This window comes from Schistocerca americana, chromosome 11 (assembly GCF_021461395.2).
Source record: "Schistocerca americana isolate TAMUIC-IGC-003095 chromosome 11, iqSchAmer2.1, whole genome shotgun sequence".
Classification (NCBI taxonomy): domain Eukaryota; kingdom Metazoa; phylum Arthropoda; class Insecta; order Orthoptera; family Acrididae; genus Schistocerca; species Schistocerca americana.
This window is the reverse complement of record NC_060129.1, coordinates 122,250,065-122,274,498: the sequence shown is the minus strand read 5'-3', so window position 1 is coordinate 122,274,498 and position 24,434 is coordinate 122,250,065. Positions and strand designations below refer to the sequence as shown.

General features: G+C 41.1%; 1 protein-coding gene across 1 annotated transcript in view; it reads right to left on the bottom strand.

The window, feature by feature from the left end:
- Positions 1 to 625: 625 nt before the first annotated feature.
- Positions 626 to 24,434, bottom strand: part of LOC124553360 (zinc finger protein 664-like) — a 176,056-nt gene continuing 152,247 nt past the window's right edge. The window contains exon 8 of the mRNA XM_047127233.1: positions 626 to 2,600. Within this exon, the coding sequence (XP_046983189.1) occupies positions 1,781 to 2,600 (820 nt within the window). The 3' untranslated portion in view covers positions 626 to 1,780. The remainder of the gene's footprint in view (positions 2,601 to 24,434) is intronic.

The window sequence follows — 24,434 nt, the reverse complement described above, 5'->3', positions numbered from 1 at the left end:
CTTATAGTATTTAGAGCAACAGTCAACAAGCAGCTTAAAATTTGTCAAATTTTAGGTCCATTTTTGCTTGTTATTTAGGACTACAACTTGTTTTAGGCATTGTGAGTTCATGGAAGGTTTGAGTTGTGGGACTGTGTCTAAATCACCTCTTTAAAACAATTTATTGTTCACTTTTTACCAACTTTTTCTGGTATTCATTGCTTATTATGATGACAAAGGTTAATTATGTGAAAAATTTTAAAATTTTACATTTTTTTCATATTTTTAGGACTCCAAGGGTTAAAAAACGAGTTTGAGAGGGTTGCTGGAACTGCTAGGTATTCCAACTGCATGATAAAAAAGTAAAGGAAAGGGGGGAGGGAGAGAAAGCTTCCCAAGGCTATACTTCTTCAGGAAAAACCTCAAACAATGAGAGGAAAGTATTTATATTTACTTAATAGTGTTGACCAATTTCCATGTGAAACAAGTCCTTCATTTTATATCTGTATCATAATAAGGGATATGTTATAATACAGTAACTTTTAAAACACTTTTTGTTGTACGATATTTTCTTCTGGCCGTGCACAGTCGCACTTGTGCCACTTTGGTCAACCCTCTGTTTACACAACTATTTCTTTTCTGGTGATCTAGTGAGAAGCTACTAACTCTCAATGTGTATATTTGTCAAATTGTTTGTCTCACCAGACTGCTGTTATAAGAGCCAAAGGAAATGAATGGGAAATAGTGGTATTGGGATAGGGTTGTAGCCCGTCCCCAAATTTATTCAATCTGCATATTGAGCAAGTGGTAAAGTTGGTGTAATTCTGTCAGTGACAGCAAAGGACTTGGAAGAAGAGTTGAACGGAATGGCCAATGTCTTGAAAATAGGTTATAAAATAAACATCAACAAAAGTGAAACAAGGTTAATCGAACATAGGCGATACTGATAATACTGGTCTAAAGATCATGCACTAAAGTAGTATATGGGTTTTGCTATTTGGGAAGTATAATAACTGGTGATGGCGGAAGTAGATATGACTGGTATTTGTGAAAGAGACATACTATTAACGTTGAATATAAGTTTGTGTACTAGGAAGTTTTTTCTGAAGCTATTTGTCTGGATTGTGGCCTTGGATGAAAGTGAAACATGGATGATAAGCAGTTCACACAAGAAGGGATCAGTAGCTACAGAACAATGTTGATGATTATATGGGTATATCAAATAACTAATAACAAGGCACTGAATCATATCAGAGAATAAAATTTGTCTCAGTATTTGGCTAAAACAAGGAATCAGTTGTTAAGACTCATCTAGAGGCATCAAGGAATTGTCAATTTGGTAATGGAAGGGAGTGTGACTGCTGGACTACAGTTGGCATGTTCAACTAGATTTAGGGTGCAGTAGATATGCAGAGATGAGGTTTACACAGGATAGATGTGGAGAGCTGCACTAAACCAGTTTCCAACTGAAAACCACAACGACACTGACACAACCTGTTAATACCATTGTTCACTGACAGTATCTTACGAATTATGTGACGTGTGCATTTGTAGGTCAAACTGCAAATCCCCAAAGTGCAAGGGTTGTTTGCCCTAATGAAATCTCTCAGTGCCATTCATGCAGGTACGGGCCAAGTTATTTTATGTGCACTCCGACAAGCTCAGCGATGTGCGAATTGACTCAGAGTCACTAACCGTAGTAAGTGATGTGGTGTTCCACGAGGTTTCGTACTCTGCGAGCTGCACCGGTAGGACTGTGAGGTGCACAGAACACACTGTCATCGTCAAGAACCCGTGTCCCTCACACCAGGGCCTGCACGGCTTCAACTACGGCTGTGGCTAGGTAGACGTGGGAACGCGAATGCACCCTCAACCGGCCGGCCGTGCCGAACGAGTCGCCACAGACACCGCACGAGTAGCGCTTCCGACCCGTGTGCACCCGCCGGTGTTCGTGCAGGTTACCTGAGCTGACAAACGTCTTCTGGCATACCTCACAGGCATAAGGTCGCTCGCCTGTGTGCGTACGAGAGTGGACTTTGAGCTTCTCGTAGGACGCGAAGGCCTTACCGCAGGTGCGGCAGCCGAAGGGCCGCTCGCCTGTGTGTACGCGAGAGTGCGACTTGAGGTTGTCGAGCCGTTTGAAGGCACGTCCGCACGCCTGGCAGCGGTACGGGCACTCACCCGTGTGCACGCGGCGGTGCACTTTGAGCTTATCGGCGCGCGCGAACGTCTTGGGACAGGAGTCGCACGCGTACGGCCGCTCGCCCGTGTGCACGCGTGCGTGGATCTTGAGGTAGTCAAACTGCTTGTAGCACTTGCCGCAGACACCGCAGCGGTACGGCCGCTCACCGGTGTGCACACGCGCATGTGCCCGCAACTTGTCTGCACGGAGGAACGGCCGCGCGCACACTCCGCAGCGCAGGTCACCGGCATGTGACTTTGCGTGCACCTCGAGTGCCGCCGCCGTCTCGAACGACGCCTCGCAGCTGACGCAGCGGTGTCGGCCGTCGGCCTGCGGTCCCGGGAGGTGCAGTGAGGTAGGAAACAGCCCGGCAGCTAGGTTGCCACTCGAGCCTCTGTTCTGGATTCCGCTTCGGTTTTCACTGATGTCCTGGACAAACCTGTAACACATGAATAAAAAAATCAATTCTGATCAGTTCACAGCCACAACTTCCTCTTCTATTGAAACTGTATAGTGTATTACACTCAAATTAGTATATAATCTGATACACTACTTTACCATACCACAAATGTTACATGCAAGATACATAGGACAAAACTTTAATCCCTTGTTACTTAAGGATTAATTGTTAATTTCTTAGTGCTATTTAATTTGCGCATTGAGCAAGCAGCCAAGGAAACAAGGGAGAAATTTGGAAATGGAGTTACAGTTCAGGGAAAAGTAATAAAAGCTTTAGCATTTGCTAATGACTTTGTAACTCTATTAGCGAAGGCAAAAAACTTGGAAGACAAGTTGACTAGAATGGATTCCATCTTGATAGGTGATAATAAGACGAAAATCAATAAAAGTGAAATAAGGCTAATGGAATGTAGACAAATTAAATAAGAAGATGCAGATGACACATTAAAGAAGTAAATGAGTTTTGGTATTTTGATAGCAAACTGATGATGGCTAAAGTAGACACCATGTAAAACACAGAAGGGGAATAGGGAGAAAACTGTTTCCTAAAATGAAGAATTTGTCAACATACAATATTAATTTAAGTGTTGAAGGTATTTGGAGTGCAGCCTTGTGTGGAAGTGAAACTTGGTTGATAATCAGTTCAGAGATGAAGAAAACAAAATCTTTTGAAATCACGTGCTACAAAAGAATGCTGAAGATTAGACGGGTAATGAAAAGGTGCTAAATCGAACTGATGGCACAATTTGACTAGAAGAGGGGACCAGTTGATAGATATTCTGAGACATCGAGGGATCACCTGTTTAATATTGGAGTGAAGTGTGAGGGATAAAAATTGTACAGGGAGACTAAGAGATAAATAAAATAAGCGGATTCAAAAGGATGTAAGTTGCAGTAGTTACTAGGAGACGAAGAGGGTTGCACAGGGTAGAGTAGCATGGAGAGCTGCATCAAATCTGTCTTCAGACTGTAGATGACAACGACGACAACAGCACCACCACCACCACCACCACCACCACCACACATATGTGTGGGTACAGAATGCTTCTGATAAAGACGGCTGCCACTAAATTACTCAGAAAACGTTATATCTTTCGTCCATTATTTATATATAACTTTTTTCAAAATGCCCATTATTGTTATACGTTTGTAAGAAATATTAATATCAAAACATTTAGAAAATTATGTAATATAATGGAAAGTCTCCCATTTTTGTAAAAATACTGCTACTGAGACTACTAAAATTGGACACAAAATTGTCCTCTAGACAAAACGAATATGTTACCTAAATGGAAAAACTTAAATCTCAACATAAACAGATGGTGCTGTTAATTCTAATCGGATTTGTATAACAAGTATTATTATCTAAAAACACTCAAAAATGTTGCTGGGCACTCTTTTTCTGTGAACCCTTTTGGTGGCACAGTTCTTGGCTGGTTTCTGCATTGTATAGAAGTTTAGTGCAGGTACAATGTGTTTACTGTGTTTGGAACAGGAATAAAAGATATACAGAAAAAACTAATGGCCTGTGACAATTCATTTATAAACATGTGGTATGGATTGCAACCCAAAAATTCTTTTTGCAAACAGAGATCACTACTTATACTACTGTGCTAACAATAACAAAGGTGACTGATGGAAATATAAATGTTGGTAGGCAGAAAGAATATTCACTAATCTTGACACAAATTTGAAAATAATTTCCAACTTACCCTCTTATTTCATTTCACACTGTGGGACTGTCACAAATCAATTCACATACGATATTGATGAAGTTTGCAAAATAACGGTATAATCAGTGTTCAGCACTGGAGAGATAAGAGGAAGTAAGACTCCATTCACATTCCAGGACACACGACACAATACATGGTGCGTGTCTGGGAAATACATGTTCCGCAGCTGCATTCTGTTGCCATTTTATTGGAAATTCACTTCCACCCAGTTAACAGTCACCAAGACCTCTGCCACATCTTGGTTAAAATTTATAAATGGACGTCTGCACGTCATTTGCTATGTACAGCACGTCTTACCAACACACCTATGTGTCAAGTTGGAGTGCAGCCAAAGGGAAAATCATACACTACCTGATCATAAGCATACGGCATTAATACGAGGTGTCTCAAAAATCTGCGGAGGAATAACAACCCATTCCTTCTCCAGACCCAAAACTGAGAAGGTAGATGCTGGGTCTGGCGCGAAGTTGACATTCTAACTTGTCCCAGAGGTGTTCTGTTGGGTTCAGTTTGGGACTGTGAGCAGGCTAGTCCATTTCAGGAATGTTATTGTCCACAAACCACTGCCTCTTAGATGATGCTTTATGCCAGGGTGCACTGTCACGTGATACAATCATCGTCTCCAAACTGTTCACCAACTGAACACAGTACACAATGCCGTAAATTGTGTTCCTATTCTTTCACATATAGTATTTTCTTAAACACAATAAGGGGCCCACACACCCTATACTGTACCACCACCTCCTGCGTACCCCACTGTTAGCATTACGCATGACGGCAGCTGATGGTCTCTACACAGTTACCAAACCCCTCCACTGATCTGCCCCAGGATATATCGAGATTCGTCACTCCAAATCACTCATTGCCGGTCCTCCACTGTCCCACAATGTTATTCGTAGCATCGTGTCGAGCACCTCCTAGCACTGACTACAGAAATATGCGGCTTATGAGGAGCAGCTTCACCACTGTATAACAGGCTTTTTGACTCCTTATACACAGTACGTGCTACCTGGGCAACCGACAGCACTTCAGAATGAACAAATGGTTTCTTCCACCGATTTCGTGCAATTTTTTACGACCTCCATGCACAACACTTGGCTATATGAGGTCTGCCTGGACTCAATTTAGCTGCCGTTGTTTCTTTGCGTTGCCACTTCACAATGTCCGTCAGTACGTGAGGTCTGCCGTCTTAGTTTACCTGTGGTTGTCCCTTCATGTTTCCACTTCACAATGTCTGTCAGTATACGAACTCTTCCCAGTCTTAGCTTGTTGTCCTGAGACTGGTTTGATGCAGCTCTCCATGCTACTCTACCCTGTCCAAGCTTCTTCATCTCCCAGTACTTACTGCAACATACATCCTTCTGAATCTGCTTAGTGTATTCATCTCTTGGTCTCCCTTTACGATTTTTACCCTCCACGCTGCCCTCCAATGCTAAATTTGTGATCCCTTGATGCCTCAGAACATGTCCTACCAACCGGTTCCTTCTTCTTGTCAAGTTGTGCCACAAACTCCTCTTCTCCCCAATTCTATTCAATACCTCCAAATTAGTTACATGATCTACCCATCTAATCTTCAGCATTCTTCTGTAGCACCACATTTCGAAAGCTTCTATTCTCTTCTTGTCCAAACTATTTATTGTCCTTGTTTCACTTCCATACATGGTTACACGCCATACAAATACTTTCAGAAACGACTTCCTGACACTTAAATCTACACTTGATGCTAACAAATTTCTCTTCTTCAGAAACGCTTTCCTTGCCATTGCCAGTCTACATTTTATGTCCTCTCTACTTCGACCATCATGAGTTATTTTACTCCCAAAATAGCAAAACTCCTTTTCTACTTTAAGTGTCTCTTTTCCTAATCTAATTCCCTCAGCATCACCTGACTTAATTTGATTACATTCCATTACCCTCATTTTGTTTTTGTTGATGTTCATCTTATATCCTCCTTTCAAGACACTATCCATTCCGTTCAACTGCTGTTCCAAGTCCTTTGCTGTCTCTGATAGAATTACAATGTCATTGGTGAACCTCAAAGTTTTTATTTCTTCTCCATGGATTTTAATACCTACTCCAAATTTTTCTTTTGTTTCCTTTACTGTTTGCTCAATATACAGATTGAATAACATCAGGGAGAGGCTACAACCCTGTCTCACTCCCTTCCCAACCACTGCTTCCCTTTCATGTCCCTCGACTCATATAACTGCCATCTGGTTTCTGTACAAATTGTAAATAGCATTTCCCTCCCTGTATTTTATCCCTGCTACCTTTAGAATTTGAAAGAGAATATTCCAGTCAACATTGTCAAAAGCTTTCTCTAAGTCTACAAATGCTAGAAACGTTGGTTTGCCTTTCCTTAATCTTTCTTCTAAGATAAGTCGTAAGGTCAGTATAGCCTCATGTGTTCCAACATTTCTACGGAATCCAAACTGATCTTCCCTGAGGTCGGCTTCTACCAGTTTTTCCATTCGTCTGTAAAGAACTCGCGTTAGTATTTTGCGGCTGTGACTTATTAAACTGATAGTCCAGTAATTTTCACATCTGTCAACACCTGCTTTCTTTGGGATTGGAATTATTATATTCTTCTTGAAGTCTGAGGGTATTTCGCCTGTCTCATACATCTTGCTCACCAGATGGTAGACTTTTTGTCAGGACTGGCTCTCCCAAGGCTGTCAGTAGTTCTAATGGAATGTTATCTACTCCGGGGGCCTTGTTTCGACTCAGGTCCTTCAGTGCTCTGTCAAACTCTTCACGCAGTATCGTATCTCCCATTTCATCGTCATCTACATCTTCTTCCTTTCCCATAATATTGTCCTGAAGTACATCGCCCTTGTATAGACCCTCTATATACTCCTTCCACCTTTCTGCTTTCCCTTCTCTGCTTAGAACTGGGTTTCCATCTGAGCTCTTGATATTCATACAAGTGGCTCTGTTTTCTCCAAAGATCTCTTTAATTTTCCTGTAGGCAGTAACTATCTTACCCCTAGTGAGATAAGCCTCTACATCCTTACATTTGTCCTCTAGCCATCCCTGCTTAGTCACTTTGCACTTCCTGTTGATTCCATTTTTGTGACATTTGTATTCCTTGTTGCCTGCTTCATTTACTGCATTTTTATATATCAGCTTAGGTGTGGTTATTCCTTCACGTTTCCACTTCACAATGTCCGTCAGTACACGACGTTTGCCTAGTGCTTGCTCTCTGTGTAGTTACGGCTTTTCTTTCACGTTTCCATTTCAAAACATCTGTCAGTACATATAGTCTGCCTGATCTCATTTTAACTGTAGTCATTTCTTTGCGTACAGTTGACTTGGGCAGCTTTTAGAACAGATGATTTGTTGCTCAGGTGACATCCAATTACTAGTCCATGTTCAACATTGTGTAGCTCTCCTGACTGACCCATTCTTCTGTTATTGCTTTTTTCTTCTGACAACACCTCCTTTTATAGTGACAGGTTTGCCCGTCATGACATGTAGCGACCCACTCTATATTTTGTAGGTATGTCTGGATACTTTTTATCAGATGTTGTTTGTGGCAGCTAGTGAACAGCTATTAACTACATATGTAGACAGCAAGGTCATTAATAACATGTGCAGTTACAAGCCTGCCGAGTATACACAGCTCACTTCAAATGCGCTGATGATAGCTATTCTGTTGTTGAATCTGCAACAAAGTACAGACCGAACTGCGACTGACTGCTGAATTACTTGTTGTTTTGAATTACATCACAATTGTGCAGCGCAAAAGTTCTAATAGAATCTGATCTGACAAAATAGAGGTGCATTCTTGCTTTTCCTCCACACTCTGCTTTTAGCCAAATATCGACATTCGTGTTACTGATAAACACACAGTACATCTGCACCTTTCCTGCTGAAACGCAATTAATGATTACATGCAACTTAGGAATACTGGTTGTGCTGACAGCTTTCAAATTATTTGCTATGTGGGTAGCGCTTTCTTCATGTCCTCCATTAGCGTCGTCATATACTTCTTTTATGGTATGTGTTTTCAGAGGCATAATACATATTTTTTGGAGATGGTAGTATGTACTACTTTGGGTAAACATTTTGTATAATGTGTGGCCAATTTTTATTGCTTAGAGATTTCACATGTTGGTGCACCAGGTGCTTATCAACTGTCAATTTTATATTGTAGTCCAAGTTGTGAAGTTGTGGTTGAGTTTACATAACTTATTCTCAACTGATTGTGACTTGTTGGGCTGTTATCTCGCCATGTCATCTTACAAGTCCCTACTACGTAGACTTATTTGAAAATCATATTCCACTACTGGAAGCGGCTCCTTTAGCTACTGGAATGGGCGTGTTCGTCCAGCACGATGAGGATCCTGCTCATTCTACTCCCCAGGCGACAATGTCCTCTAAACCTGCCATTACTCAGTAGATGGAGCATCAGAAATGGTTACGACGGTCCCCGCACATCATCACTTTAGATTTTAGCCTGTGGCAATGGTTGGAAGGTGATGTCTACAAAGAAACGTAAACACGACAGATGAACTGATTATTCAGTAGGAGAAGGTAAAGGTGACGTCAGGAGAGTTACTGTGGTGTTGCCGAGAGAATTCGAAAGTTTATTGGAGTAGAAGGTGGAATTTATGAAACTCGACTTTGAACTTAATGTTTTATCCGAACCAGTCTATAATACTATTTTCTAAAATAATTACTACTACTCTACCAAACACACTATATTCAGTAAGTTTTGCACTGTCTGTGTCAAAATCATATTACAGTATACCCCCATTAGCACAAACTCGCATAAGACAAACTCGCAGTTAATGTGGAAAAAATACTGCTCCCGGCCAGAATACATTAGCTGTTACGGGAAGTCTTATTGGTTAACAAGAATTTTGGTTAAGGTGAATTACGAACTCTTTTTCAGTCGCTAGCACAATATTATTACATTGTAACATCCCATGTTACATTACTTCTATCCCATGTTACGTTACTTTTCAGTGTTAATTTTTTTCCAAAATGTATTCAAGAATAGCTAAAACCCCACTGTAAATTTGTTTCTAATGTACTAAAGGTTGGCAGTCATGATTATCACCTCAACAATCAGCATGTATGGTACATTAAATAAGTTCAATAATGTGTGCATTAAATTTAGAAATGTATTCAATGGCAAGTGTTCTTTAGTCACAACCCAATCAAGTCAGAATACTGAATAAAAATCTACAAATGGTAGTATGCAAAACATGGCAAAGAGGAAACATACAGCTCTAAATGTACACTAAATCTTAAGATTCTAGGTGAAGTGGACCATGGTACAAAGAAATCAGCAATTGCATAGCAGTTTGTAATTCCCAAATCTACTTTATCTGTGATAATTAAGAATTAAGAAAAAATTATTAATGCTGCTGATCAGGTTCTGGAAACAAATCTAAATGACTTTGTAGGGCTAAGTATGAAGACATCGAGACATTACTGCCAGAATGGTTCAATCATATGCGTGAATCTGACACATCTTTAAGTGCCCCTATGATTTAGTCAAAAACAAATGAGATTGCCAAAGATATAGGCATCAAATACTTCACTTGTTCTGCTGGTTGGCTGTATCAGTTCCAAAAGAGACATTCAATTTCATCTGTATAAATTTGTGGTGAAGCAAATAAAGTTGATGAAGAAAGTGCGAACAGCTAGTTGCATGAATTCAGTGGGATATGCCTCATGTGATGTGTTCAATATGAATGAAACTAGACTTTTCTACAAACTTTTTCCAAGCTGCCCCCTGGGGATAAACTGTGGTAAGCATCATTGTTGAGCACGCAGTACACAAAATGTAACTATTGCCTTCATATGTAATGCAGCCAGCAGTGAGAAGTTTCATCCCTGGGTTGTTGGTGTAAGTACGAGAAACCGTGTTGTTTTAAAAACATAAATACAGACACTTTACCTGGCAAATATTCTAACCATAAGAAAGCTTGGTTCGATGGACTTCTTCATTTCAACAGTCAAATAGTTGCTCAAAACAGACAAGTTATTCTTGCATTGGGTAGACACACAGCCCATAACGTACAGGATCTGAACCTAACCAACATAAATGTTCAGTTTTTTCTACCAAATGTGACAAGCCACCTTCAGCCCTTGGGCAAGGGCACCATTTCTCCCACAAAGAGAGCTTATCACAATTGACTCGTAAGAGCTGCAATTTATGCTGCTGAAAACAATACTGCAACCCCAAACGGGAATCTCCTTGATGCAATAAAAGCCACTGCAGCAGCCTGGAACTCCGTATCACCACATCATATACAGAAGTGTTCTCACAGAGCCTGGAGTCATAGCAACAGTGAAGATGTCTACGAGTTAGATAATGTCGCTTCACCTGATGAATGGACAGTTCTGCAAGACATTGAAAACCCTGGGAATAGCATAGAGGAATTCATTAGTGCAGATGGCAGTGTTGTCGTATGTGCTCCTGTGCCAAAAGTTGTGACAAAGTGCAAGAATGGTCACCAGAAGAAAGTAAGGAGGAGGGAAACACAGATACCATTCCACCTACCCGTCAGGAGATGTTTGCAGCCTTGGACAGTTTAGAATCATTTGCTTCAACATCTGACTTCACTGCTGGGTTTACAGACGCTATAGTTACAACTGGTTGTGAAATTACAAGATTATAATTGAAACAAATGAGCCCTCGGTCACAATTATTTAAGTCTTATTGATCAGCCTTCAACACTTCTAAGAGTGCCTTCAACAGAATTAAACAATTAAAATGGCCTATAAGATAGTTTTTTATATATATTTTGTGACTAAAGCCCTTCTGGCCTGTTAATCATTCTATATGGACACGTAAGTACTGCTTCTGTCTTTTATTGTTAGTTAATGTCTTTTCCTATAAATCTGTAAGTATGTTATAGGCCATTTTAATTCTTTAATTCGGATGAAGGCACTCTTAGAAGTGTTGAAAACTGGCCAATAAGACTTAAATAATTGTGACCAAGGGCTCATTTGTTTCAATTCTAATTTAGAAATGGTCACTGAACCAAGCAGCCATGTTTAAAACTTTGAAATTACAAGATGTTTTTGTTCCCGTGAATGTAACTGAACCATGCTTGAATTTGTTCCAAGAAAATTCTGTAATTTGTGAGTCTTGTACTTTACAGTCACTTTATAAGGTTATAAGCCTGCAGCAATGTAAAGTGATTGATACTGTAGTGTACTATGCATTACTGTACTACTGTACATGTATGAGGGACATACAAAAAGAACCGAGCTGGAGGCATAATTACAGAAACCAGAACTTGTATGTTAGAAGTACTGACCCTGGCTGTTGAGACACTTGTCCCACTGTTACACAAGATGGTGAATGGCTGTCTCATAAAATTTCCGGGGCAGTGATGTTAACCGGTTGCGCACATATAGCTGGACGTCATTGTCCGAGATGAATCGTTTGCCCCTCAGGGCCTTTTTAATGGGACCAAAAATGGCGTAATCACAGGAAGAGGGATCCGGACTGTATGGAGGTTGGCTGAGAAGCTCCCATTTGAATTTCTGCACGAGTGCTGTGACTGTGTTTTAGCACAGTTGTGGAGCAGAATGACCCCACGGATGAGGTTGCCTGGTCATTTTGATTTGATCGCTTGGGGAAGGGTGGTCAAGATTTGCGAGTAATGTTGGGCATTCACTGTTGTCCCATGCTGCAGGAAGTGAATCAGAAGGGGGCCATCTTGGTCAAATAAGAACGTCAGCGTAACCTTTCCTGCACTCGTGTGGACGGCGAAGTCCAGCTGTACGTGTGGAATTGGTTAACATCGCAGCACTGGGAATTTTATGGGACAGCCATTCACTGCCCTGTGCCACAGTGGGACAAGTGTCTCAACAGCCAGGGTCAATACTTCTAACATACAGGTACTAGTTTCTGTAATTATGCCTCCAGCTCATTTCTGTCTGAACGCTGCTTACATACGAGGGTTGTTTTTTAAGTAAGGGCCGTTCGCACGTATAGTCCCGTAGTTTGCGCGGACGCCGCAACAAGCCACCGCACCACTTGCTGGCAGCCTTCCCGTTCACACTGATGCAAGTTGCAGCTCTGTAGCTGACGTGTACGCATCGCTGTGCTACTTTATAATGTTTACGATTATTGAATCGCTCGCCGCGTGTGAGATACGGTCAGTGATACGTTTTTTGACCGCGAGAAGCCTATCAGCTGCAGAAAGTCATCGTCAGTTAACAGAAGATTATGGCTTGAATGCAATGAGTGAAGGTAAAGTGCGTCAATGGGTTAGAGAGTTTAAAAATGGCCGGCAAAACGTCCATGACAAAGAACGCTAAGGCCGGCCCTCTGTGATCACTGATGATTTGGTGGCTGCAGTCGAAACAAAGATTCGTGAGGACAGAAGATTCACAATTTCCACTCTTTCTTTGGAATTTCCACAAGTTTCAAGATCGGTTTTGTACAAAATTGTGTCTGAAAACCTAAACTTTAAGAAACTGTGTTCTCGGTGGGTACCCAGACTCCTCACAGAGGACCACAAAGGGAAGAGATTTGCCACTTCATTGGATTTTTTGATTCATTATGAGGAAGAAGGGGATGACATGTTGAGTCAAATTGTCACTGGAGATGAAACGTGGGTATCCCATATCACTCCCGAAAGCAAGCGACAATCGATGGAATGGCGACACACAACCTCACCCGTCAAGGTCAAAGCCAAACAGACGCTGTCAAAGCGCAAGATTACGGCAACTGTGTTCTGGGACCGGCGCGGTGTTTTGCTAGTGGACTTTATGCCACGAGGAACGAAAATCAACTCAGATGCCTACTGTGCAACTCTAAAGAAGCTCCGCAGAGCTATTCAAAACAAAAGGCGTGGCATGCTGACAAAAGGAGTTTTGCTCCTGCACGATAACGCTAGGCCTCACACCTCTCAAAAGACTCGGGATTTGATTGATTATTTTGCCTGGGAAGTTTTGGACCATGCACCATACAGCCCCGACCTTGCTCCTAGCGATTTTCACCTTTTCTGGTACCTGAAACACCATCTTGGCAGGCAGCGCTTCAATGACGACGATGAAGTGAAAGCGGTCGTGAACTCTTGGCTGTCGGAGCAGGTGGCCGAATTCTTTGAAGAGGGAATTAAAAACTTAGTTGTACGGTATGACAAGTGCTTAAATAAACAAGTCAACTATGTAGAAAAATAGGTAAAAGTGTGTACAATCAGAAAATAAAAGTTTTCTTACAAAAGTACACTCCTGGAAATTGAAATAAGAACACCGTGAATTCATTGTCCCAGGAAGGGGAAACTTTATTGACACATTCCTGGGGTCAGATACATCACATGATCACACTGACAGAACCACAGGCACATAGACACAGGCAACAGAGCATGCACAATGTCGGCACTAGTACAGTGTATATCCACCTTTCGCAGCAATGCAGGCTGCTATTCTCCCATGGAGACGATCGTAGAGATGCTGGATGTAGTCCTGTGGAACGGCTTGCCATGCCATTTCCACCTGGCGCCTCAGTTGGACCAGCGTTCGTGCTGGACGTGCAGACCGCGTGAGACGACGCTTCATCCAGTCCCAAACATGCTCAATGGGGGACAGATCCAGAGATCTTGCTGGCCAGGGTAGTTGACTTACACCTTCTAGAGCACGTTGGGTGGCACGGGATACATGCGGACGTGCATTGTCCTGTTGGAACAGCAAGTTCCCTTGCCGGTCTAGGAATGGTAGAACGATGGGTTCGATGACTGTTTGGATGTACCGTGCACTATTCAGTGTTCCCTCGACGATCACCAGTGGTGTACGGCCAGTGTAGGAGATCGCTCCCCACACCATGATGCCGGGTGTTGGCCCTGTGTGCCTCGGTCGTATGCAGTCCTGATTGTGGCGCTCACCTGCACGGCGCCAAACACGCATACGACCATCATTGGCACCAAGGCAGAAGCGACTCTCATCGCTGAAAACGACACGTCTCCATTCGTCCCTCCATTCACGCCTGTCGCGACACCACTGGAGGCGGGCTGCACGATGTTGGGGCGTGAGCGGAAGACGGCCTAACGGTGTGCGGGACCGTAGCCCAGCTTCATGGAGACGGTTGCGAATGGTCCTCGCCGATACCCCAGGAGCAACAGTGTCCCTAATTTGCTGGGAAGTGGCGGTGCGGTCCCCTACGGCACTGCGTAGGATCCTACGGTCTTGGCGTGCATCCGTGTGTCGCTGCGGTCCGGTCCCAGGTCGACGGGCACGTGCACCTTCCGCCGACCACTGGCGACAACATCGATGTACTGTGGAGAACTCACGCCCCACGTGTTGAGCAATTCGGCGGTACGTCCACCCGGCCTCCCGCATGCCCACTATACGCCCTCGCTCAAAGTCCGTCAACTGCACATACGGTTCACGTCCACGCTGTCGCGGCATGCTACCAGTGTTAAAGACTGCGATGGAGCTCCGTATGCCACGGCAAACTGGCTGACACTGACGGCGGCGGTGCACAAATGCTGCGCAGCTAGCGCCATTCGACGGCCAACACCGCGGTTCCTGATGTGTCCGCTGTGCCGTGCGTGTGATCATTGCTTGTACAGCCCTCTCGCAGTGTCCGGAGCAAGTATGGTGGGTCTGACACACCGGTGTCAATGTGTTCTTTTTTCCATTTCCAGGAGTGTATTTGTATCTTTTTTTAAAAATAAAAACGGCCCTTACTTAAAAAACAACCATCGTATGTATTAAAATCTGTGTTTTTCACTTAACACAAACTCATGGTTTTTCCTCCCTTCAGATTCTTGTAACACGGTTATGCTGTAATAATTTTGTAATGCTGTAATAATCTATTTCACAGCAACAGAATGATCTTTAGCACAGCCGAAGGTCTAGGTTACGTTGGTAGATGACTAGCTGAGAGGCTGGTTCTGGTGGCACACTGATCTGTAACATTGCCATAGGTTTTCATTATTTTTAACTAAATTATTTGGTTGTGTTTGTGGGCATCTCCCCTGCAAACTAAGTGTTTCTCTCCAGAAATACAGTTCAATCGTACTCAAGCACCTGGTATGTTAAGGTTGTTGATACATTAAATGCTCTCCCTCAATCAAAATGAAAGCATGGTTACACCACAGGCTCAACAAATTAGCTGATCTACCATCATAACTTCCCATGACCACTCGCGGCAGGTGTTACCAACACACCCTTTGAGGTTAGAATGTTGATGGTCTTTTGGAACTTATACCTGGGTTTCTGTGATTTTTCTGGGTAATAGACATTCCACAACTGTATTATGGTTTCTTTTTATGTATTTTTTTTCATTCTTCATTATTAGTTAAGGGGTCACAGCCCCATTATAGAACAATCTTGTATAAAAACAGTACACAGAGAGTGGATCATTACATTACGGTACAAATTTTGGTAAACTAGTGAAGAATAGCTACGTAATCTGCAAGCAAATAGGTCTACTTCATCACATGAATTAAACAAATATGGTGAAATTACAAGTTGTGTCATTCACCTTCAAAACTAATAGATAAGATTGAGGAGCAGAGCCCCTTCACTTTATTATTATCATTATTATCGAGGCTGTCACATTACCTCATTTGTTCCCTAAAACTGATAGTATAAATCCGTGTTTCTTGAATTTAGTACTGCAGTAAGAAACTGGTGGAGGTCATCAACTATCTTACAAATTTAATGACAGACATCCTTTCCTGCTTCATTCATATTTTAACAATGTTAAAACATTCACAACAATGTTTAGTTTCACAAGATGCATTTCAGCAACGTGCTGCCATGCCAGATGCCTATTTATGAATTACTTATTACTTTGTGATTCCAACAAAATCATCATACTTATAAAAAATATAATGTAAAATTACGAGCACTTGATGGTAGCAGCATGGTATCAGAAAGTGTTACACGAAACTGAATACATGTATTAAAAGGAGGCAAACAGAAAAAAGTGTTATTTATATATGATCTTTTCCACAATATGGCAATTACAGAAAACTGACTACTAACTACAACTAATAATAATAATCAAGAAGATATGAAGTAAGATTATAAGTTGATGTGTCTCCATAAGCCTTCACCAGTCTTCAAAACAACTCTAGGTTTAAAGACGATTTACTTCAAATCTCTCTGATTAAATTATATCAGTTTAAGTTTTTGTTCCACAGACCCAAAAACGAGATGATTCTCTTGGGTGTGGAACATGTAGAAAGTGTAACATAAAAAACATAGAACATCTGAATATAATTCTCAATTCCCTGAACATTTATCAGGAGATTGTTAAGCTATGTGGATATATTACAGTAAACTGGAACTGCTAATATTTACAGAATTAATACACTGTCAGAATGAAACACAGTTATACACTCTTAATAAATTTATCATACAGAAAACTGAAATTTTTATATAACCTGATCTAACAGTCCCTGTTAAGATATTTGTCTATACAGTAGGGATTGCTTACCAAAAAGTCTTTGAAACTCAGTTTGAACTGTGCTTTGCCTGAAACCGAGTTTTAAATGGTTGCTGGCAGGTTATTGATAATGTGTCTTCCTGAATACTGGACCCCTCTTTGGACCAAGGTAAGTGATTTTAGGTCTTTAAGTAGATTGTTCTTGTTCCTAGAACTGATACTATGTAGTGAGGTATTGGTTGGAAATAGAGACATATTATTTGCAACAAGTTTCATTAAGGAATAAATATACTGAGAAGCAGTGGTTAGAATACCCAGTTCTGTGAACAGCTTTCTACATGATTTACTTGAATTTACACCATAAATGAGTCTTACTAAATACTTTTGCTCTCTAAAAACTTTTGCTAGGTTTGACAAGTTATCCCAAAATATGACCCCCATATGATATAAATAAATGCAAGTAAGCAAAGTATGCAAGTTTTTTTTTAATATTTATATCTCCTACATCTGACATCATTCGCATAGTAAATACAGACTTGTTTAGTACTTCAGCAATTCTGTGGTACACCCTTCCTGCTTGATTTATTATCGGGTTTTAATGCCACAAGTTTAACACTGTCAACCTCTTCGATCTACATGTCTTCATATGTTAGACACATGCTGGAAGGAAATCTCTTACAGGTTCTGAACTGCATATAGTGGATCTTTTCAATGTTTAATGACAGTGAATTAGCTTCAAACCATTTATTATTGACAGTGAAAATTTGGCTAGCAGCCATTTCTAAATCTGTACAGGAACTGCTATTTATTGCAAGTTTGTATCATCTCCAAACAAAACAAACCTAGTATCTGGCAATGTAACAGACGAAAGGTTGTTAATGTCCACATGAAAAAGCAACGGACCCAAGATGGAACCTGGAGGAACACCACATTTAATTAATTCCCAGATGAAGACTGATTGCTTACACCACACGTATTTTGGAACAACATCCTTTGTTTCCAATTACTTAGGTAGCAGTGCCAGTGACACCACAATATTCTAATTTACTTTGGGGAATACTGTGATTCCCATGGTCAAAGGCTTTTGACAGGTTACAGCCTCTAATTTGTTATGTAATGAAGTAAGGACATTCTCACTGTACATGTACATCTATATCGAAATTCAACCTGTGTCTTGGATAATATATTATTTGCAGTCAGATGTTTAAGAAGACGCCTGAAAACAGCCTTTTCAAATATTTTTGAAAAGCCAACAAAAGCGACTTTAGTCAATAGTTTGACGGAATCTCTTTATCCACCTCCTTGTAAAGAGGCTTAACTTCAGCATATTTTAGTCAGTCTGGAAATGTTCCACTGATAAAAGATCGCCTTTACAAATAACTTAAGATAGGACTCAACTCAGATGAACACACTTTGATTAACTTCATTGATATGTTATCATAACCACTAGAATAATTCGATTTTACGGTGGATGCTACTTCTTTGGGAGAATGAGTGTAATTTACATTTTACTGGAGGTATTTGTAGAGACTGATCTCAGATATTCCACTGCACTGTTTCCTGAATCTGATAACACCAAGTTGTACTGCTGTCATATATTCTCCACATAACGTAACAACATGTCTGTAATAGTTGTACGCCATGCATCATTTGCAAAAGTCTCTCCCTTTTTTTTGTTCAAATGTTAGACATAAGTGTGCAAGGCATACAACTGTGACAGACCTGTTTTATTACACAATGTGGAGATTGTATGACAGCAGCACAGAAGGATCTGATTTAAATTTTCTTGACAAAGACAACTATTAGCTTCCGTATCAAGTTTCACATGCTACCTCTGCCGGCAATTTGTTTGTATTATAATGTATTTTTAAGGTACCTCAAAAATGTTACTTCCTGTCATCTTAAATTAGCTGAAAACTGCATTCACAAGATGCTGCATTATCACAGACAGTTCATTAACTAGTCCCACGGTGTCAGTATCTCACTATCTTTGCACTAAAATGAGCTGTATATTTTTCACAATTATATACAGAACTTCCATTTAAAGGTGTTTCTGAAGAAGAAATTACATTAGATGGAACGGTTTGATATGTGAGATCTGCTTTCCACAGCACTTATCACACTACTGAATATCTTCAAGCTCTCTAGTCCAAAGAGTTTCAGCCCAGTCCTCGGTCAGCAAAAATCAGAGGCCTTCGGTCAAAGAGTATGTTTGCTCCAGTATTTATATCCAACAAAACTGTAGCAAAGCAGCAAGCAGATAGCTGAACATGGGCACGTTGTATGGACACCAGCTGCTTCAACCATGTGCATTGTTGTCACATAACCATTCATTCATTAGAACCCATCAAACAGAAAGATTCTCAAGGACGTGGGATGAGTCAAGGTATACATTAACAAAAGACAAGAAAAACACAGAAACTTAATCTACATGCAGTATTAACAATAAACTATCACTATACTGCTTAATGTTATTTATGCTGATGACATAAGAGGGTAAGTGAATTATGATCCGAAATTTAGTTATATTTTTGTTTATTTTGGTAGTACTGTTGTTTTACATTTATGACGCATGCTTTGTTCTATCTTTGCAATTTTCACGCTGTTACGATAGTTTCATTATCGCTGCTGTGCTGTTAATTGTGGCTGCTTCGCTGTCTATTTGAACAAAGAAGAGCTGCGTTCAGCGATCCGTTTTTCGTGGTCGGAAGGCGTGTGAGGGGCCAAAAATGGTCGAAGATGTTCGGTACAGTACGGGAACAGTGTTTTGCCACAACAGAGTGTCTATGAATGGATTGAAAAATTCCAAAATGTTCGCGTAAGTGTTACGAATGATGAAGGAGCTGGACGACCGTTTACTGCCACAAATGAAGAAACCATTGAGCATTCATGTGAAATGATTCTCTTAGACAGACGATTAACTATTGACAAAGTGGCACATTGCCTCCAAATTAGTTATGGTTCTGCCTACAAAATCAATCCACAACAGACTTGGGTTTCATAAAGTTTGTGCAAGATGGGTCCCAAAACAATTAGCACAGTTACATGAACAAACGCACTTGGACATCTGCAAAAAATATTTGGATTGCTATGGTAATGAAGGGGACAACTTCTTAGACAGGGTCATTACTGGTGACGAAACATGGAGCCATCATTATAAGCCGGAGAGTAGACGCCAGAGTATAGTATGGAAACATACAAATTCACCGTGCAAGAAAAAGTTCAAGACCCAACCGTCTGCAGGAAAACTGATGCTTACGGTTTTTTGGGACACACCAAGTCCAGTACTGGAACATTATGGGGAAAGGGGCACGACAATAAACAGTGTACGTTACAGTGAGATGCTTACTGCCAGGCTAAAGCCTGCAATTCCAAGCGAATGCCGAGAATTGCTGTCAGAAGGTGTTGTGTTGTTGCACGACAATGCCCGTAAGCAGCCCACACTGCTGAAACACTCCAGAAACTCAAATTTGAAGTACTGGATCATCCTCCATATAGTTCGATCTTGCCCCTTCTGAGTGTCACTTGTTTGGTCCACTCAAACAGGTAGTAAGGGGGCATCGATTTGCCTCCGACGACGCAGCGAAAGAAGCGATGCATTCCTGGCTCACACCTCAACCGAGAACCTTCTTTTATGAGGGCATCAGGAAGCCTGTACAATGACGGATCAAGTGTGTTGAAATGCAAAGAGACTATGTCAAAAAATGATGGTCTTGTAAGTTTCCTATTTGATTACAATAAAATTTTATAACTACTTTGCAGATAATAATTGACTTACCTTCTTATAAATTAAATCAAGTAAATTAGTAAGGAAGCTGCTACTTTGCAAAAGGTCAGTTTTGCTGTACATCTGCTGCTTACTTGCCATTAGCAGCTTAATAATTACTTGTTGCAGTGGCATTTGTGAAGGGGAATATTTTTTACATCTATAAGTACCAAGTCCTATTTATAACACACTATCAAACCTGGCAATGCTTTGCAATTGCTACATTCCAATGGGAATCGGATTTATGAGGGCACACTGAAAAGTAATGGCTCTGACCTTTTTACCTCGTTCTTAATATAAGTGGAGACATTACATGTCACCCATATTACTCAGTCGACGTTCCCACTTTGATGATGCGAGATGCAACCCTCTGTCACTAGACGACTTCAAATTGCAACATGTAACATAGCGGTGTTTAACATAGCTCTGTCATTGCATGATAAACAGTGTGCTGTAATCGGGTTTCAACTGCAGAAAACGTGCCTTTAATTGAAATGCACAGAAGAATGAAAGCTGTGTATGGTGACGATTGTATCGACATCAGCACTGGACGATTCTGGGTTGTTTGTGTTCATAATGAAGGAAACGGTTGTGCTACCCTCAACACGTGTGACATAGCTCGGAGTGGACGACCACATACGGCAACTGGCGTGACTCATTGGAATCGGGATGATGAATTGTCAGAGAAACTGGTCGGATAACACAGACATAGCTCTAAGGTAAGTATTGCATATCACGAGAGTGTGTACAGACCGTCACTGAAGAACTGTGGTGTAGAAAACTGTGTGAATGGAGGGTACCTCAAATGCTCGTTCCTGATATTAAGCAGCGGAGACTGGGCATATGGAGAACCCTCATCTTCAGCAGGACAATGCCAGACCGTACGTGAGTGCTGCGACATCTGCAACAACCCGATGCCTCGTGTTCACTGCTGTGGGTCATCCTCCACACAGTCCCGGCTTGGCCCCATTCGACTTTCATCTGTTTCCAAACCCCAAAGAACAACACTTTCGAGGACTTCACTCTGATAGTGATGAAGCGATGATATCGTAGGGGAGGTTGTGGCTCCGTCAACAAAGTCAAACATTCTACAGTAACAGTATCGACAAACTAGTCTCTTATTGGCAGAAATGTGTTCGTCAACACGGTGACTATGTTGAGAAATAAATATGCAGGCATGAAATGCAAAATTTTAGTTCCTGGTTAAGATTTCCCCCACTTCGAAGGTATGAAACTCGAAATTATAGTAAATAGTCTGTGTCAGGAAGTTGTTTCTGAAAGTATTTGTATGCAGTGTAGCCATGTATGGAAGTGAAACATGGACGATAAATAGTTTAGACAAGAAGAGGATAGAAGCTTTCAAAATGTGGTGCTACAGAAGAATGCTGAAGATTAGATGGGTAGATCACATAACTAATGAGGAGGTATTGAATAGAATTTGGGAGAAGAGGAGCTTGTGGCATAACTTGACTAGAAGAAGGGATCGGTTGGTAGGACATGTTCTGAGACATCGAGGGATCACCAATTTAGTATTGGAGGGCAGCGTGGAGGGTAAAAATCGTAGAGGGAGACCGAGAAATGAATACACTAAGCAGATTCAGAAGGATGTAGGCTGCAGTAGGTACTGGGAGATGAAGAAGCTTGCACAGGATAGGGTAGCATGGAGAGCTGCGTCAAACCAGTCTCAGGACTGAAGACCACACCAACAACAACAGTCTGTACTAATACAGAAAGGAGAAAAGTTGCTACCAAAAAACTCAAAAAGTTCTTAACCATTTTACTTCAAATTTTCACATGCTACTCCAAAACATTTCAATTGTAAATCAGTTTCGATATATATGAATGCCCGATCTTGTGTCTTCTTTACTATTACTGCAAACAAAACCTTGTTTGGCTTAAAGTAACTGGGTAAATCAGTCGGGATCATTGGTATCAGCGTAAGAGAGACCTCTCCAGCTAGAGGATACTAGATTCAGTGACAGCATTTTGCATACTTTTAAGCTGCCAACTGGTAGTATTATGAAGTTTGGAATGATTTAGATTATAGTATTCTGATAGTAAGCCAATAAGATGTAAATACCAATTTGCTACTCTACATATGAGGGTTGGAACTTTAATAGTGGCAACTACTTATTTACACCTCGTACAAAATAGATACGTGTTTCAAAGTTTTACTGACCTTCAAAGTAGCCACCAGCATTGTGTATAACTCATTGCCAGCGATGTGGAAGTTGTAGGATACTCTTAACAGTGCCAGTTGTGTTGACAGTTCGAGCGGCACTGTCTATTGCCCGACGAATTAATAGCACTTCTGAAGTGAATGCTGTGAAGTGTTCCCTTCAGTTTAGAAATCGAGCTGAACTCACGAGGGCTTAGTTCAGGGTAGTGCAGTAGGTAATATAGCACTTAGCAGCCCCAACAGTCAAACAAATCAGTAACAGCTTGCACTGTATGTGCTTGAGCATTGTCCTGCAAAATGATGGTCAGGTCCTGCAGAAACTGTCATCATTTCTGTCTTTGTGCCGTTCGTTTTTGGACACAACCTACGACCAGCTTAGAGACAGAAGTGATGACACTTTCTGCAGGACCTCACCATCATTTTGCAGGACAATGCTCAAGCACGTACAGTGCAAGCTGTTATTGATCTGTTTGACTGATGGGGCTGCTAAGTGCTATACCACCTACTGCACTCTCCAGACTTAATCCCTCATAAGTTCAGCTTGATTTCTGAGCTGAAGGAAGCACTTCACAGCATTCACTTCAGAACTGCTACAAATTTGTTGGGCAATAGACTGCACCACTCGAACTGTCAACACAACTGGCACTGCTAAGAGTATTCTATGACTTCCTCATCACTGGCAACGGGTTATACACAATGCTGGTGACTACTTTGTACATCAGTAAAACTTTTAAACATGTATCTATTTTGTACGAGCTGTAAATAAATAGTTGGCACTATTGAAGTTCCAACCCTCATATTTTCTCTTAAACTTGACTGTGAGGAAGAAAACTAAACCCACCTTGCTGTGTACACAATTTTCCTTCATGTACACAGCGAAACAGCATGACTTGTAACTCTACTGACAAACTTTCAGAGGTAGTAGTGTGGATCAAAACCAGAGAAGGAAGTCTAGTAAACATGGGCTCTAAGATGTATACCTTAAGAACTGTGACCACTTGGGCATCTTTACTAAATCTAGGTCCTTGGTTTCCATATTTTGAGAGATGATAGCACAGACCAAAACATGAAAAAAATGTCCAATAAACATGGGCTAAAATGCAGAGCTCTTAAGGTGTGCATTTTAGAGTCCCCATTTACCATACATTTTTGTTGTTTTGGTCCATACTACCACCTCTGGAAGTTTGTTGGTGGATTCCTGGTTCACCTCGTTTGGGAGAAATAACTGTCTGTCTTTGATATGACATGATCAGAAGCTGCAGTATAGAATTAAAATTTTTGCCAAGGCCGGAACTTGAACTGAGGCCCCCAGCTTACTAGGACGTGCTTTTGTCAGTCAATTGTATCTTGTGTCACGTGATTTAGACAGCCAATGGCAGCAGATATTCAGAGCACAGGACACATGATGTAATCAACCAGTAGCAACATCACTATCAGGAAGTGTGAAGACACAAATAGGAAAAATTAATGGTTTTAATTAATATATATACAGTGTAGCTACAAGAAAGGCTAAGCTTTCAAATACGAATATCGTTCGTAATAATATTTTGCTGTTTTTTCCGAGATTGTGGTTAGGCAGGATCGAAAGAGCACACCTAAAATTGCAGCAGCTGGATATTTCTGATAAGCACAGTAACAAATTTCACTGCTATGCACCGAACATTTTGTGGGTTACCTCGCTGAAGATAAGTTCGGTCGAGCACTTCAGCTTTTCTGTAGAAAAGTCAATTACGTGTGAAATTGCTACAGGACTCACCTCCTTTTTT